The sequence below is a fragment of the Pleurodeles waltl genome, chromosome 10, assembly GCF_031143425.1.
Source record: "Pleurodeles waltl isolate 20211129_DDA chromosome 10, aPleWal1.hap1.20221129, whole genome shotgun sequence".
NCBI classification, from domain to species: domain Eukaryota; kingdom Metazoa; phylum Chordata; class Amphibia; order Caudata; family Salamandridae; genus Pleurodeles; species Pleurodeles waltl.
Window position 1 is genome coordinate 101,839,950 of NC_090449.1, and position 17,677 is coordinate 101,857,626.

The window sequence follows — 17,677 nt, forward strand, 5'->3', positions numbered from 1 at the left end:
ATAAGATGATGAAACATTGCAATAAATCCGGCATCGGGTTGAAGGTAATTATAAAACATCCGTTTTAACCAGAGCAGGCTGAAGGCCTTTATACAGATGCAGTACCAGTTATTGAAGAAGAGAAGATAAATCTTACCATTGGTTAGGGTTAACAGTAGGTTGTTAGGTTTATTGTTAGGTTTTTAGTTAGTTACTAGGTGTTAGTTAGTTAGTTTAGTTAAGATTTTGTAGGTTGCTGACCACTTTATTTGTTCTGTCTAGGTTTGAAGATGTCGAAGCAACGCAAATATTTCGGCTTGTCATAGTTGTGAGGGAAGAATGAGCTAGTGCGCCCATGTGTTGATCCCATGGGTCAATCAGAGTTCTGAGGCATTATGGGAAGAACATGAATTGGGTTTTGTTTAGACTGAATGTGGGCAGCCTTGGTTACTGTATGTTACTAAGTGAGTAGAGAGTTAGTGAAAGTTAGGAGGAAGGATTTGTGTTAAGAGTTAGCCATTCCTTCTGAGCTTTTAAGAAGTAATTTTCAGGTCTTGGATTTCTGCAACGTAGAAGTCCAGTTTCTTAGGGTCTTCAAAAATGATGGTTTTGCCGTTGTAAGTTGTTTTATTCATGCAGGACCCATACATTAAAATTGTACTGACAGATCTTTCTGAGTTTTCCTTTGGGAAAGGATCGCCTTTCATTTCTTGACAGTGTCTTTGGAGTGATCTTGAGAGATCCCAAGGAGGGGTGCCTTGCCACTTAATTCTCTGTATTTTCTTCATCTGTTTGAGGATGGCCTTAGTATGTGAGTAGCGTAGGGGTCTGAAAATAAGGGCTCGTGGAGCTTCGCTGTTTGCAGGCATATGTGTTGGCACTCTGTGTGCTCGAGTTACTTCAAAGTCCTTGTCTAAGTTTATATTGCTCGGGTTATTTCAAAGTCCATGTCTAAGTTTATATTGAGTACTTGGGGGATCCATTTTTCAATGAAGGTTGCACAGGAAGGAGCATGTTTTTCATTACCTTCAGGAAGTCCAAAAATGTGTAAGTTGCCCCTTCTATTTCTATATTCGAGTTTGGTGATATTCCTTTCCTGTTGAGCCAGTCTCGCAGTGGTGGTTGATAACGTTTTAGAAGAGTTGTGTTTGTGGTCTTCCAGGAGGTTTATCTGTGATTCTATTTCAGAGACTCTGCCACTGAGTTGTATAATTTCTTGTTTGAAAGATGTAAGGTCACTCTGAACAGTTTCTGTGGTGGATTTAGTTGATTGAGCAAGCATTTGTAGCATGTCGAGTTTGTGCATAATTAGGTCTAGAGTTGCAGAGTTTTATGGGGGAGTCTGGGGCTGGGGGTCCTGCATGTGTCTCTTTTGTTCTGGTTTGGTGTCTTTCAGACCTCCCCTTGCTTCTTTGGGGTAGTGTAATTTGTAGTCTGTCATTTTGAGAGCAGGGTTTACTGTATACTTTGTGTTCGGTGTACCTAGTGGGATTTCAATAGTCCTTGAGATGTTTGATGGAGGCGCCATATGTTGAGGTGGGGTGAGGTGCAGAAGAGGGTATCCTTCCTGGGTCAGTCCCACTTAAATAATTTTATATTGTGCCACAATGCAGATTGTTGAGCAGCAAGGTACAGCACTTTGGAGTGTATGGGATTATTCCCAGCACCCTCCTGTCTGCAATTTGTGTTGCTGTTGAGGTGAGGAATTCAGGATCCCAATGTGTGTAGTTTAGAAGTAAGAAAGTTCTGGAGCATGCTTTAGAAAGAGCTGTATGAAATGGAGGTGGCCATCTTTGGGTCAGGCATAGGAAGAGAGGGCCTGTGACATATTTGCTCTGGTCGGTAGGTTAGTTTTGTATATTATAGGTTTCTATCCTTATAGAGTGTTGTAGAGTAGTGCTACTAAGTGCTCTACTCTAGGGGTGATGCTGGAGTAGTCACGTAGAGATTCATTCACGTGGAGTCCTGGTGTCAGTCATTTTTGGGTTAGGCGTTGTGAGGCAGCTTCTGGAGCACTTGGTTAGAAGAGGTGTTTCTCTCAATGTTTTTTCGCCAAAAGTGGGTCGCTGAAGGCACCATACCTTCCTATATGCTGGGCAGTGTTTGAAGTGTCCGTGGAGGTGGTCTAGCAGCAGAGCGGGCTGTTTTTGTCCTTCAGCGTGGCAGAGCCCTCCGATTAGGCTGCCATTTTCCTCAGCTGGTAGCCACGCCTGTTCATATGTTCTTAATGTTAATGAGCTTTGAAGGATGCTCACACACCATAATTGACTACTTGCTTGTAAATAAATCAAATTTCCACTGTCCACGGTCAAGAGTAAAAATATTGCAGAAAGCATCTGTCTGGAGCAAAAACGCTCTTTGGCCCACTCTTGTGTGTCTAATATTTAGTATTCCAAAGAGTCTGACATATAGGGCACTTGAATGCTTTCAATTATGAGACATATTTACAGCTTTAAGAGTCCCACTAAATAGAAAAAATAAAGTTATCTACATCTTCAAAGTAAAGGATGGTAATTACTGAATGATGTGCATATTACTGTTAATAAATTAATATTATAGTATGGCGTGATAGAAATGCTTTAATATTCTTAAATACAACTCACAAAAGCTCATATGTCATCAACACATATAAGTGGAAGCACAGTCAGACCCAAACCCTCCAGGGGGGCCCTAACCCATGAATAGGACCCCCTATTGGCAAAGAATACCTCCAAGAAACACTAGACTCTGGCCCCTCATCAACTTTACCATGCAAGTCAAAGACATTGCATGGAGTCGGGGAGGTGAGGCGTCGCTGGAGCCAGTGTGGTGTTGGTTCCTTACTGCTACCGGAAAGGCAAGGCTTTGGTTCCCTACTGCGAGGCAGGGGAGGTGATGAGTCATTTCCTTACGGTTGCAGGGGAGGTGATGCAGCGTTAGTCGCCAGGCGTTGGTTCCTTATGATCCGGCAGGGTCGATGAATCTGGCAGGTCATGACACAATGGGGCAAACTCTCAGGGGCTCAGTCACACCATGGGGCCACAGGTGCCGTGGTGGAGTCAGATGTCACAGACATCGCTGACACAGCACTTGAGACTCAGGATGTCATGGGGCTTCAGAGGCGCTGCAGCGGCGTCCGGCCTGCGGGGTCGGTCACAGTTGTCTCACTCCAGCGGGGACCACGGCTAGTAACCCGGAATAAATGTGCCTGGTTCTACTTGTTTTTCACCAGAAGTCACTTCCAAGCGCCCATGAAATGGAATGGGCACCACCTGGTGAGTCAGGGTCCTCAGCACGAAAACTCAGCGGCTGGTAGCTGAAGGCTTTGCTGTCCCTGAGAATTCTTTACAGGAGGCAAGCTCAGTCCAAGCTCTTGGAGAAACTTCAGAAGCAGGATGCACAGCAAAGTCCAGTCTTTGTCCTTTCCAAACCAGAAGCAGCAACTGCAGTCCAACCCAGCAAAGCACACACAGCAAAGGGGCAGTACTACTCCTCAGAACTCTTCAGCTCTTCTCCTTTGCAGAGGTTCCTCTTGATCCTCAGGTTGTCTGCAGTTGTGGGGTCAGCAGTCCAATACTTATACTTATTTCTGCCTTTGAAGAAGGCAAATGTCAAAGGAAAGTCTTTATAGTGCACAGGACCCTGCCTATCCCTGTCCTGGCCCCAGACACACTCCAGGGGGTTGGAGACTGTACTGGGTAAGGACAGGCACAGCCCTATTCAGGTGCTAGAGTCAGCCCCTCCCTCCACTCTAACCCAGGATGACCCATCAGGATATGCAGGACACACCTCATCTCCCTTTGTGTTACTGTCTAGAGTGAATTTACAAACAGCCCAACTGTCAGTCTGACCAAGATGTGTATTGAACAGCCAGGCAGAGTCACAGAATGGTTAAGCAAGAAAATGCACACTTTCTAAAAGAGGCATTTTCAAACCTACAATCTAAAAACCAATGTATCCAAAATATGTATTTTTAAATTGTGCGCTCATAGGCCCCTATAATCCATATCTGTATCTGCTCCCATTGAGAAATTACATGTATAAGATATTTAAAGGTAATCCCCATGTTAATCTATGGGAGAGATAGGCCTTGCAATAGTGAAAAACTAATCAGTTCATGTAAAACACGCTAGTACATGTCCTACCTTTTAAAAACACTGCACCCTTTTCATGGGGCTACCTTGGGCCTACCGTAGGGGTGATTTACATGTAGTAAATGGGAAGGCTTGGGCCTGGCTAGTGGGTGCACTTGCCAGGTACTCATGGCAGTTTAAAACTGCACACTCAGACACTGTAGTGGCAGGTCTGAGACATGTTTGCAGGACTACTCATGTGGGTGGCCTAATCAGTGTTGTAGGCCTACTAGTAACATTTGATTTTCAGGCCCTGGGCACCTCTAATGCACTTTACTAGGGACTTCCTAGTAAATCAAATATGCCAATCATAGGGAAAACCAATCACCAATACAATTTAGACTGAGAGCATATGAACTTTAGCACTGGTTAGCATGGGTAAAGTACCCAGAGTCCTAAAGCCACCGAAAACAGCTCTGAAAAATAGGAGGAAGAAGGCAAAAAGTTTGGAGATGACCCTGCAAAAAGGGCCAGGCCCAACAAGGGTTTATTAGGATTTAGGGTGGGTAAGGGTATTTGGGTGGTAAGGGAATTTTTTGTGTTTAGGGCTGGGTGATGGTATTGCATGGTAAGGGTATTTTTAGGTTTAGGGCTGGGTGAGGATATTGGGTCGTACAGTGTATTTAGGCTTTCAGGTGGGTAAGGGTATTTTTAGGGTGTAGGGGGAGTAAGGGTATTTTGATGGTAAGGATATTTTTAGGGTGACAGGTGGGTAAGGGTATTTGAGTGGTAAGGGATTTTCTAGGGTTTAGGGCGGGTAGGAGTATTTGAGTAGCATGGATATTGTTAGGGTTTTGAATAAGTAAGGGTATTTGGGTGGTAAGGATGTTTTAGAGTTTAGGGTGGATAAGGGTATTTGGGTGGTAAGGGTGTTTTTAGGGTTTGGGGTGGGTAAGGGTATTGGGTGGTAAGGGTATTTTAGGGTGTAGGGTTGGGTAAGGCTATTGGGTGGCATGTGTGTGAGTTTTAGGTTTTAGTGTGAGTAAAAGTATTTGAATGATAAAGGTATTTTTAGGGTTTGTGGGTGAGTGTAGGGATTAGTGGTTGGTAAACAAATATATATATATATATATATAAAGGATGTATTTTATATACACACATACATATTTATATAAATAGAAATATGGCTTTCACTTACCTGATATGTACTTATATACTTATTATTTCATAGTAAAGGCATACGTGGTAATGACATTTATTGTAATGTCATACATCACTTGAAAATATATTTATCATCGAGCTACATTAATGTGGGTTCAGCAATAGTAAATCTATACTTACCTATTCTTACTTATTACATTTACTTTATTTCGGTCATACATGCTCTTGCTATGATATCTTTAGAGCACCTTATTTAGTGCACAATATTCTAACATACATACCCATATGCAGGCATGTAAAAACATACATTCTCACACTGGCACATGTGCACAGAGATGTTCCACAGACATACTCTCATAATTACACACACGGACACAACACACACACTTACCCACCCAAAACTAACACTCACATACCTGCAAACATTCACACGCCCATGCACAGCACAAACAAGCAGTCATACGTACATACTGCAGCCCGAAAACACACATCCACAGACATGTGCACCCACAATTACACAAACACACCAGAAACACACTTGCATCCCACCACCCACACAAATGCATAGAATGACCTCAGTCTTTGTGATCTCCCTGCCTTTATCTCAAAAGTATACTGTTGGAAATGGCATTCGAAAGGGCCACCCACAAACTTTTTGACTTCCTCCGTCTCTTTTTCTGACCTCATTTTTGCTGGCTTTTGGACACTGTGCACTTTACCACTGCTAATCAGTGCTAAAGTGCATATGATCTCTCCTTAAAACATGGTGACATTGGCTCATTCCCAATTTGCTTATTTAATTTACTTGTAAGTCCCTAGTTAAGCACACTACATAGGACAGGGTGCTATGTAGGTAAAAAGCAAGACATGAACATGTGTGTTCTATATGTACTAGTAGTGTAAAACTCCTAAATTCGTTTTACACTGCTGTGAGGCCTACTCCTTTCATAGGATAGCATTAAGGCTACCCTCATATACTGTTTGAGCGGTAGATTCTGATCTGAAAGGAGTATCCAGATCCTTTTTAGTATGGCCAGAATGGTAATAGAAAATCTTTCTTATTGGTGAAGTTGGATTTAATATTGCTATTCTAGAAATGCCACTTTTAGAAAGTGAGCATTTCTCTACACTTAAATCCTTCTGTGCCTTACAATCCAGGTCTGGCTAGGTTAGTTGACAGCTCCCTTGTGCATTTTACTCAGACAACCCCAAACACAGGATGGTCAGTCACACCTGCACACATCTGCATACTGAATGGGTCTTCCTGAGCTGGGAGGGTGGAGGGCCTGACACTCACATATCAAAGGACAGTGGCCTGCCCTCACACAATGGACTGCCAAACCCCCTAATGGGACCCTGGCAGACAGTATGGAAATGAAAGGGGACCTGGTGCACTTCTAAGCCACTCTTTGAAGTCTCCCCCAATTCAAAGCCACATTTGGGTATTTAAATAGGGCCTCTGACCCTACCACCTCGGACACGTCTGGGCAAGATACCACTGGTGAAGAAACTCTGAACCAGTACCTGCAACCTGCCAAGAGGAACTGCCTGGCTGCCCAAAGTACTCACCTGACTGCTTTTCTGCAAAGGACTGCTGCCCTACTGCCTGGCTGCCTTCTGGCTCCGCTGAGAAGGACTCTCCAAGGGCTTGGATAGAGCTTGCCTCCTGTTCCTTGAAGTCTCAGGACCAAAAAGGCTTCATCCTGCAAAGAACTCCTTGTGCTGTGAAAATTCAATGCACAGCCTGCCAGTAATCACGCACAGCCTGCATTGCGGGAAAAAAATCACCGCACACTGAACTGGAACGACGCAGCCCGGCTCCCCGACAGGAGATCGACGCAGTGCCAGCATTGCTGCCGGAACCTCGATGCACGGCCCACTGGATCGATGCAAAGCCGAGCCGGACAGACGCAGCTCGACTTCCTGTGAGAAGAATCGACGCAGCACCTGCTGTGCGACGGAAATTTCCAAGCATCGCCACCGGATTGACGCAGCTCCTTTGACTTCATCCTGCACGCCCGGGATTTCTCTGCATTGTCTCTGGGGCGTCCGAATACCTTGCAACCCGAAGAGGATCCAAGTTTTTGCACCAGAAATCGACGCAAAGCCTTCTCTGCGTGAAAACTTATCGATGCATCGCCTGTGTGCACCAGAGAAATCGACGCACACCTCCCCGTTTTCCACGCATCTCCTCCTCTGCGGCCTCTTGAGATTTTGAAAGCAAACCAGGTACTTTGTGCTTGCAAGAGACACTTGTTGCTTTTTAGAGATTAAATACTCTTTTTATAATTCTCTGAAGTGATATTTCAACGTGTACTTATTGAATCGTGATCATTTTGACCCGAATTTATCTAGATAAATATTCTATATTGTTCTAAACACTGTGTGGTGTATTTTTATGGTTTTATACTGTGTTATTGCATGATTTATTGCACTAATACTTTACACATTGCCTTCTAAGTTAAGCCTGACTGCTGAGTGCCAAGCTACCAGAGGTGGGCACAGGATAATTTGGATTGTATGTGACTTAACCTGACTATAGTGGGGGTTCTTCCTTTGACAGAGGGTAACCTGACTGCCAACCAAAGACCCAATTTCTAACATACACTGTTACTAACTACACAAAAGAAAGAAGCAATACTTACAACATTAAGCAGCAGTCTCTAACATGCCAATAAAAACCATTGATAATGCTCAACATTAGATACAATTACTAATTTAAACACTTGATTGAAGAGATATAGCATTATGATCCATTTCTACCTGTTTTCACTTGAAGTACTAATACATTTAACCCAGTGTTTTCCCTGGTTACCAAATATTACTTTTGGACCAGAAAAACATAGCTTTCAAGAGTATTAAGAGTTAAACATGTTCATGTTTTATATCCTTTGTATTGTATTTATGTATATATGTATAACACTGTATGCTACAGAAAAATCAAAAATTACAAATAGTATACACTAAGGACCTGATTTATACTTTTTGGTGCAAAACTGCACTAATTCAGTTTTGCACCAAAAGGTTTAGCACCGGCTTGCACCATTTCTGTGCACCAGCCGGGCACTATATTTATGGAATGGTGCAAGCCGGTGCAAAGGGTAGGCTAGCGTAAATAATAAATGACATTAGTCGGTGGGGCTGGCAGTATGGAAGAAGGGGGTTTTGCTCCAATAAATGACATTAGGCAGGTTAGAGTAACAACAAATGACTCTAATCTTCCTAGAGTAATTTTCTGATGCAAAACTATCCATACCACATGACCCCTGTCTTAGAAAAGACAGGAGTCATGCCCACCATACCAATGGCTTGCACAGGGGACCAGGATCCCCTGGGCATGGCCATTGAACCCTGTGCCATGTAAGGGGGCCCATTTCAGGGCTCCCTATGGCACTTTAAAAAATAAAATAAAATACTTACATGCACTTACCTGTACTTACCTGGGATGGGGTCCCCCATCCTCCGCTGTCCCTCTGGTGTGGGTGGGGGTGTCCCTGGGGCCTACAGGTCCCCTAACGCCTGCCCTGACCCAGGCTTTAAAAAATGCTTTTTTTCACCCCTCTTCCTTCCCGTGCACCATTTTTGCATGGGAGTATAAATATGTCGTTAAGGCCAAAGAGACATTTGTTGCACGGAAACACCTACCTTGCATCTCATTAAGGCAAGGTAGGTTTCCACATCTAAAAAATGACTTTAACTCTATACATTTGGCGCTAGATGGGTCAAGCAACAAAGTATAAATATGGAGTTAGTTTTGCACCGAATTAGAGAAAAAGAATTACCCTAATTCGGTGCAAACAGCGTAAAATATGGCCCTAAATATTTTGATACTTCTAATGCACATTATAAATGTTGCAAGAGGATAAGAGTTTCATTTAATTAATAATATTGATTTCGATATTCCAAGGATATTTGGGAATATCAGATAAGTGAACAAAATTCTAGGATATATTGATGTTACGCCTGCAGAGCTTGGACAGGAAGAAACTGAAACTACTTAGAAAGTTAACAGCCGCTTAAAGAACAACGTCATCGGGGCAACAAGCTGCTTATCTTTGTTAGTTGTATAGGACTGCCCAATATACAGTATCATTCTATAATAACTTTTTTTCTTTCAGCTGTATAATTTTTGTCCCTACCTCGGATTCTTACTCGGGAGTCACAACACGGTCAAAAAAAACACGGATCGTCAAATTGCTTTCTTTCAGGGATTCTTCAAAGAACACAAGAAAGAATTTGATGCAAACAACATCACTGGATTTATTGATGCATACTTACTGAAGCAGGAGCAGGTATTTACATTCATGTGTGTTCATGGCTACAGCCGCCCTGGGGAAATTTACAGTACTTGGTTTTTCACCCACAAATGCTGAAAGCAAATACCCTGACAACTTTTACATGGTCTTCCTCAAGAAAGTGTTAACAAAGGTTTAGGTACTTTTATTTATTTGGTTTGTCCTCCATTACCACATGATGGGCCTGATTTAAATGTGACAGATGAGATATTCCCTAACAAATGTGAAGGATATCCTGTCCGCTGCACTATATCCTACGGCATTTTTAATACGCTGGACAGAATATCCCTCACATTTGTGACGGAGTATTCCATCCACTAATCTATCATCAGGCCCAATGTCTATTTAGACATTGGTGAAGGACCATGGTAGCCTCCCAGACTCCAATGTTCCTCCGCTTGCTTCTTACCCAAAAATTATAAAATGATGAAGCAGGATGGAATGCCCCAATCAGATGGTGAGATATTTTTCAACACCTCTGCCTACAGTCTTTAGAGAACCTATCATGTCAGAAAGTGGTGGCGGAGCTCGTTGTTCGAATCTGGCTGAGCCACACTGCGCAGAAGGAAGGGAGCTGGCTGGTGGTGGGGCATACCAGATCTTGCCACCAAGTTCAAACTGTATTGTGACACTGGAGCACTGTAACACAATAGAGGAAAGAAGTAACACTTCCTTAGAGTAAATAAATAGTCCAAAAATTAATGAATCTTCTTCCAGCTTTTATTCTCAATGTTTCCTGTTTTTAGCAAAAACATGCATTGAACAGCCAAGATGTGTTTTGTCAGATAGAGACTTTTTAAAGGCTGATTTAAGATTGAAATGCATGAAACATTTCAACTTACATCCTCTATATATCACGAGCACAAGCCTTTTCCAGAGGCAACCTAGGGTTAGGTCCAAAACTACAAAGCAAATAAAGCCCCATTGGGCTATATCCTGATCAAAGTTGAAAGAATCCCTAAAGCGAAAAAATAATAAAGCAATGCAAGAATGAGAGATATCGTAATTGGAATAAAAAAGTCGCAGACCAAACACAGACTATTAAACTAAAAAGTTCAAACCCAAATATTGAAGGTGCATATATGTTGAATACTATAAGATGACTAGATTGGGAAATCACATATACAAAGATTTCTATCGCAAAATAAATACATTCATCTGATTGCATCTGAAACATATATAATGCTGAAGTGGGCAAATACTTCTCATAGCAAACAATATCCCAGAAGTGTAGACAGGAAGTGTAGAAAAGAATCCACCTGGAGCCTCCCCACATGAAGACAAAAGATCATCAATCTGTAAAAAAACTCTAAAAAACTTCAAAAGGTTAAAAATGCAAACTTTTAAGGGCAGCTCATAGTACAGAAAATTGTAAAGACAATTCAAGCCAAACTTTACAAAACAATACACCAAGCAATGCATCATTATAACAAGAATACTGCCACTATTACAGAAGAGTTAATCCCCCAAATTAATGTTCAATTCTGTATCCTAATTTGAACCATGAATTGCCTCCATTTCCAAACTAATGATATATCAAGACATTTTGTCATAGCAGTTTTGTCTTATATTCACCTTGAAAGTGTTTTCAAATCAAACACAATAGAAACTCCTACAATTGAATGAACACATTCTATATGTGAATTTGCATATCTGTCGAACTTTGTCAATATTTTGCATTCTTTGGATTGGTGGGTCCATCTATTTATATGATACAGAAACCAATTGGGTTAATTGCTTTCTTGACTCTTTTATGGTTTGTACTATTTTTCAGGAGTCGAAAAACTCTAGTGCCTATTTTCATGAGAAAAATCTAGAATATTGCACACTGGACCTGTTTGACGCAGGCACAGAAACAACTTCCACAACTCTTCGGTGGGCTCTTCTACTAATGATGAAATATCCAGAAATACAAAGTAAGAACTGAAGTTAAAATTCTCCCTCATGTTTAAGATCATCACTGGATTCTGAATACACAGCCGGGTTGCTCTTTGGTTTTTAGGTCTCGCCCGAGACAGCAAATCTGCTGTTGCTTGAGTCATTTTGTTTACTTACAGGGGGCTTAGAGCACCTCCGTTACTTACCATTGGTTGGCGTCTTAATCACTCTTGTTTTCTTCATTCTCTTTAGTCAGTGTGTCTGCTTCACTTCCCCTTTGTGTGTTTGCCTCTCCACTGGAGCATGGCCCAAGTACTGCTTCCTTGCCCCTTGTCCTTTTACTGTTTGCCCTTTCCAGCCCACTTTTTTTCTTCTAGTTGCAACACTCCATAAGGGTGTATGTGCGTGCAGGTCGTCATCAACCCCTGTCCAGTTCCGCAGTGTTGCTTACACCTGCCCAATCCAATATACTGTTCAAAAGCAGGATTATACAAACAATGAACGGCTGCTTGGAAAATAGATACCTGGCATGTGCCGCAAAAAAGAAGCTGCAAAAGTGTTTTATCAGTGAAGGGTTTTTGGGAAATGGAGTACAAATAACTTTTATAGCTATGAAATGACAATTGCTGCCTAAAGCAGATTACCTGCATTTAAACGCAGTTTAATCTGGTTGGGGTAGCAGTGAGTAGTCACATAGGTCCACATTCTCAGGTCAAATACAGTTGTTGCAATGATGTGAGTGGGAGAATGATTCACAGGATATAAAACATAAGTCTTCTTTTATAAATAGTGCATGGGCATGTACCTGAGTGTACATCATGCATGGCACAGTTCTGTACTTAGATGTGGCTTCAGCATTGCTTTCAGCATGATTAAATGTTTCCTTGCACATTGCAAAGGTGCTAGGTTTCCCAGACCCATGCATGATGAGCTGCTCCAGTCCAAGTTGGTTCTTGGAATTCTGGTACTAGTTACATAATGGTACAAACAAGGCTAAAGATCCTAGAATTCAAAGAAAATAACCTGGACCGAGCATAGTCAGGCATGGACTTTGGAAAATTGGCGGGGATGACGTTGGAAATGCACTCTCTGCAAATAGGAGAGGATTTTAAGCAAGAACATACACACGAGAAGCCAAGCATTCCTGTCTTTACTGATACTACTGTTTCTCATTTGTATGCCTTTTAATTGTGTGTGGGTTTGTACATATGTCTCCATCTTTATGTATGTATCTGTATGTGTGAATGTTTGTGTGGATGTTTGCATATAAGTATCTGCGCATGGGTGTGTGAATGTTATCTGTGTGTGTTTTTTTTCTGTGTGATTGGCTTTGTATGTCTCTGTAAATGTGTGTTTACTAGTTTGTATCGAAGTGTATATCTAAACATCTGTGTGTAGACATGTGTACAGGAGATTGTGTTGGTATGTATGGTTTTGTATCAGTGTCTTTGAGATTGTGTGTCTCTTTCTGTCAGTTTGTTTCTGTGTTGAAATTATCGATTGTATTGCGTTTTGCATTTATGCGCCTGCCCAGACAAACATGCACGCTCCCCAAATACATGTACATAAATAGAAGTGCACACAAAAACTCTGGGTTCACTAACACAGTCCGTTTTAATTCTAATTCATTACTATGAGTGTGTTGGTCTGGCTGTATTTCAGGTGTTTTTTTACTGAAGAGCAAATACATAAATATAAAATGACACACATTAAACCAGATATTACCTTTTAACTATGTTCCTTCCAAGCACACATTGAAACCCTTCAACTATATTGTTCAAGCTTTTACATGTATTTCTTATAGGCCTTCGTTTTCAGCTTAGATCACAATATTTGTTTAAGTTCAGGGTTCTTGAAATCGTGTTCTTTTCTGGCCTTTTACAGCCTACGTTGTTACTTACCACCATACAATTTATGGTGTCCGTGTCCTGTTTTAGGTCCCGCCTGAGATCACGCCAGCACTGTTCTTGTTTGGCTTCATTCTCATTCTCAGTTCCTTGCTTTTCTCTTTGGTCTGCGTGTTCTGGCTTCTCATCCTCTTCTTGTATTTGCCCTCCTCTGGAGCATGGCCCACGTACTGCTTCTTTACCTGTGTTGTTCCACTGCGCATGCTTTTGGAGCAACTTTTTTTCTTTTAGTTTCAGCACTCCATAAGAAGTGTAAGTGTTGCAGTCCATCTCCACCCTCCAGCTCCAAGCTGTTGCTGGCCCCTTCCCTTGTTGTTGTTTGCAGCTGCTCTTCTCATGCGTTGTTGCTTCCCTCATCCCTCCAGCATCCTCCTGCAATATTGTTTGCTCTGTCCCTCCTACATTGTTGCTTGCTATCGTGCCCCCTTCCTTCTCTGTTGCATGCCCTGTTCCTCCTGCATTGTTGCTTGCCCTGCCCCTCCAGACCCCCTTCTGAGTTGTTGTTTGTGTTGTCATGGGAAGATTACAAAAAAAAATTACAACCTAGTTGTACAAGAGTTCACAAAATACTTACTAAACCTTGTTACCACGTTTACAACCCTTCGTGTATTAAGATTGTCATCCTTTATTTAGGTCCTCAGTGATAACACCCCCAAGACTAATGTTATTGTTTAATAACGTATGCCCTTAGAGACATCTCAGGAGATACAACAACCTTCAACAAACTTCCCAGAAAAGTTTAAGTGATGTGTGTGTGATGTATGCATATCTTGGGCACATGCATTACTATTGCTCGAACTCAAGGTTCTCTTCCTGTGAGTCCTGAGGCTTTATTGCCTCTTTCCAGGCTCTTGGAACCAGCTTTGCCTTGAGGGTGAGGATCAAAACTTCTGTCCTTTCTCTGCTCTCTCATAACTGGGCCTTCTGGCTAGGAAGGGAAACAATATGAATTTCAATAACACAAGCCTTGAAATGGAACACACTATTGTTACTTTTAGACTGTTTGCTGTCTATTAGACCAAGCTCAATCACTCTTTTAGGCACAAGTGTATGGAATTCAATGGACAGGCTATGGATAAAGTCACAGGTTATTAAGCAGTAAAACATGTTGCCTGCAACTAGTTCTCCCTGAGATTATTTTATTTCTCCACTGAGATCCTGGCCTGAGTATCCGGGCAACCTTGAGGGATATGTGTAACAATCCAACTAATCATAAAATGCAATTAAAGAAATTAAAAAAGTAATGTTTCAAATGAAGGAGGGGGACAAAAATATGAATTTAATGAGCACAATAGTAAAACATTTAAAAAACATCTAAGGATTGCACAAGACACTAAAACAAACTGACACAATAGGAATTTGTTTAGGAGAGATTGACAGAAACAGTGCAATTCTTGAAAATATAACTAAAGGGTTTACTTAGGCTTTGGTAGGCTCTACTCCATTCTGGTAGGCCAGCAAAGGGATGTACTCCAACCATAATGAAACAAATGTAGAGACTTCCGCCTCTCTGTAACTTCAGCAGAGTCACCATCACAATGGGACAACTGAAGACACTGTCGCTTTGCAATACAGCACAATGTTCAGTGTGCCAACACAAAGCATGTGTTTGTTGATGAAAACAATAAATTCATATCCATTATAAGCTAGACATTTTCTCCCAGCATGTGGGGGTAATTTGTTTTGTTATTTATTATCGACCACCAGGCTTTCCCTGATGGACCAAACAAGAAAGGATGGTGTGGGAATTCTTCCTTTGATAGGATGGAAGGACTGAAGGACTTTGACTGATGGCCTAATCTCTGTCAGGCCACCAGTAAAAGATTTCCGCTGGTGCAGCCTGGGTAGCCTATTGTTTAGGAAACATAATAGTACCCCTGAAAACAAATAAAGCATGGAAACTTTTTTTGGGAGACAGGATACTCTGACACGTTTGTGGCGGACTCCTCTATCCACCAAACTCTAAATAAGATCCTTAGTCTGTGAAGGTTAAGCTGTGAGTGCATGACGTTGGACTGGTGTTGGGCCTTTGACTGATTAACAGATCTTCAGGACTCATTGAAACATCCCTATATTCTGGTCATTAGCTCTTCAAGTCCATAGAGTACTTCTGACTCACCCATTTTAGAACTTCCCACTGTTGGATTTGGACAATTCTTCTCGGGGTGCTGACTATGTATAAAGTGGTGTCTGTAATGGAGGTAACATAACATTTCGCTATAATTTGCTGTTGTCTGGTAGGCCTCTTCACTTTCAAACACGGTATAATATTCAAGGTCAGAAAGCATAGAATTAACTTTTTTTACATCCCAATCATCAGAAGCCACCTTAGGTATTATCATAACACTCATATAGACTTTGAATACATATGAACTTTGAATCATTTTGGTCAGCTCAAATATATCAAATGATACTTTATCCCAAACAATTCCATCAGGAATTAGTATATCTGGAATGTTCATGAGGGTGAAGTCTCTGTGGACCTTATGTGAGGACGGGTGAGGCATCCAAACCTCATCCATCAGTTCAACAGCAGAGCATTCAGGAAGATAATGACCATGTGTCAGCAGAAAGAAAACAATGACAAAACCAATCCAAAGGAGGAAGGCTAGCACCATTAACAGTACCATAGATAATTCCATGGGCAAATCAGATAGTTAGTTTTAAGCCAATTGAATAGCGTACGTGTTCTTGATAGAGGTGCTGTTGACGATGCTGAAGAACTTGAAAAAGAATCATTGATGTTGGGAAAATATCCAGAAGCAGTTCATGCAAACACTGGTGCCGAGGTCAGAGAAGGGAGACCTGACAAATGTGTCCGTTGGTTGTTTGTAGTAAATGACTCGATCTGTTTGCGTTAAATTTGAGTAATATAGCTGAGAACTTTGTATATTTCTTGTGGTAAATGTAGTGACAGATACTAATAAAAGCCCATTTTCCACTTTCCCCAAGCTCGGGGAAGTCTCATTACTGTTGGTTAAATTTTGAAGAGGTATATCCTGACTGGCAGTGAGAGAGGTTTGTGAACTGCTCAGGATTCCTCGTGGTCTACTGTGTAGGACTGGCCACCTGGTGTAGCTTAACATTGTCAATTGAAACAAAGCAGTTTTCTTTGGAACCAGGCAGCGGTGGTAAAATAACAGTTCTGGTACTGTCTATTCCAAGGACTGGAACTGGTGTTCGATATACAGGCCAAATTCCTTTTCCACAGCAATCTTTTCATGCAGTAGATCCCTGACTTTTGGAATCCAGCCAGTGGATGTTGTTGGTGCATCCCTCATTCCCAATGTGGGGCACATGCAAATGAGTTTTCTTCACTGAACTGTTGTAATTCCTGCAAGATAGTGACACATTCATTTATGTCATAAAGTGTGTCTGCAGCCACTGTGCCAGGACCATCAAGATCTGCGACATACATAGGTGTGCCAAACAGAACCTCATATGGTGAGCACCCCCCAGGGACCTCCGGGCAGATTATTTAGTGCTCTCTGGACTCCATACAGGTGGTTAAGCTAACTACGACCTGAACCTAATACTCTGGCTGTTAAGGATTGCCTTAAGTTTCGGTTCTTCAGCTCCAGAACAGTGTTTTCTTCAGGATGATAAGGGGACGAGAAATGTAGTTGGACCCCCCATTGTTGCCTTGCTGTCCTTGAATACCCTGGTGGCAAAGGCAGGGCCTTGGTCTGAATGGAAAACGGCAACTGCATATGTCCTGATGAAGGCAAGAAAATCTTTAACAGTTTGAGCATTGTCTGGTTTCCATGCACATAGAAATCTGGAGGAAGAATCAACAATAACTAAGGTATATTTATATGGTGTTAGGTGTTAGGGACCACAATGGTCCATGTACACACATTGGCCCTCATTATGGCTGAGGCAGTCTTTTCTGAAGACTGCCGCAGCTGCGGACGCTGGAAGACCGCCAGTGCTGGCGGTCTTCTGACCGCCGTATTACAACCATACCCGGAAATGCGCACCGCCGGCGGTCTGATATCCGGCGGCATTTACAACGGCTGCTGGCACCGCCACGCCAGAAAAAGACCGCCCACAGAATTACGACCCATAATTCTGTGTGGCAGTCTTCAGGTGGCAGGGCACTGCCAGCAGTGGGAGCCCCGGGTCCCTTCGCCTCACGGAGGAGCACCTCATTGGATGAGGTAAGTGTCATCTGCAAGGGGAGGGAGATGGGGGTGTGAATGGGTGTGTGTAAGTGAGTGCGTGCGTGCAGGTGCGAGTATGTTTGTATGTGTATATGGTGTATGTGTGTGTGAGTGTGGTGAGGTACGTTTGGGGGTGGGGGTGAGGTTGTGTGAAGATGAGTGAGCGGGTATGGGATGTGTATGTATGTATGAAGTTAAAGAGAGGGGTGGGGGGATGGTGAGTGTATGCATGTGTGTGTGAT

General features: G+C 42.3%; 1 protein-coding gene across 1 annotated transcript in view; it reads left to right on the forward strand.

Annotated features, from left to right (window-relative positions):
- LOC138261159 (cytochrome P450 2K6-like) overlaps window positions 1-17,677 on the forward strand; it is a 102,717-nt gene that overhangs the window by 72,141 nt on the left and 12,899 nt on the right. Inside the window, exons 5-6 of the mRNA XM_069209860.1 lie at window positions 9,311-9,484; window positions 11,262-11,403. Coding sequence (XP_069065961.1) covers window positions 9,311-9,484; window positions 11,262-11,403 — 316 coding nt within the window. The remainder of the gene's footprint in view (window positions 1-9,310; window positions 9,485-11,261; window positions 11,404-17,677) is intronic.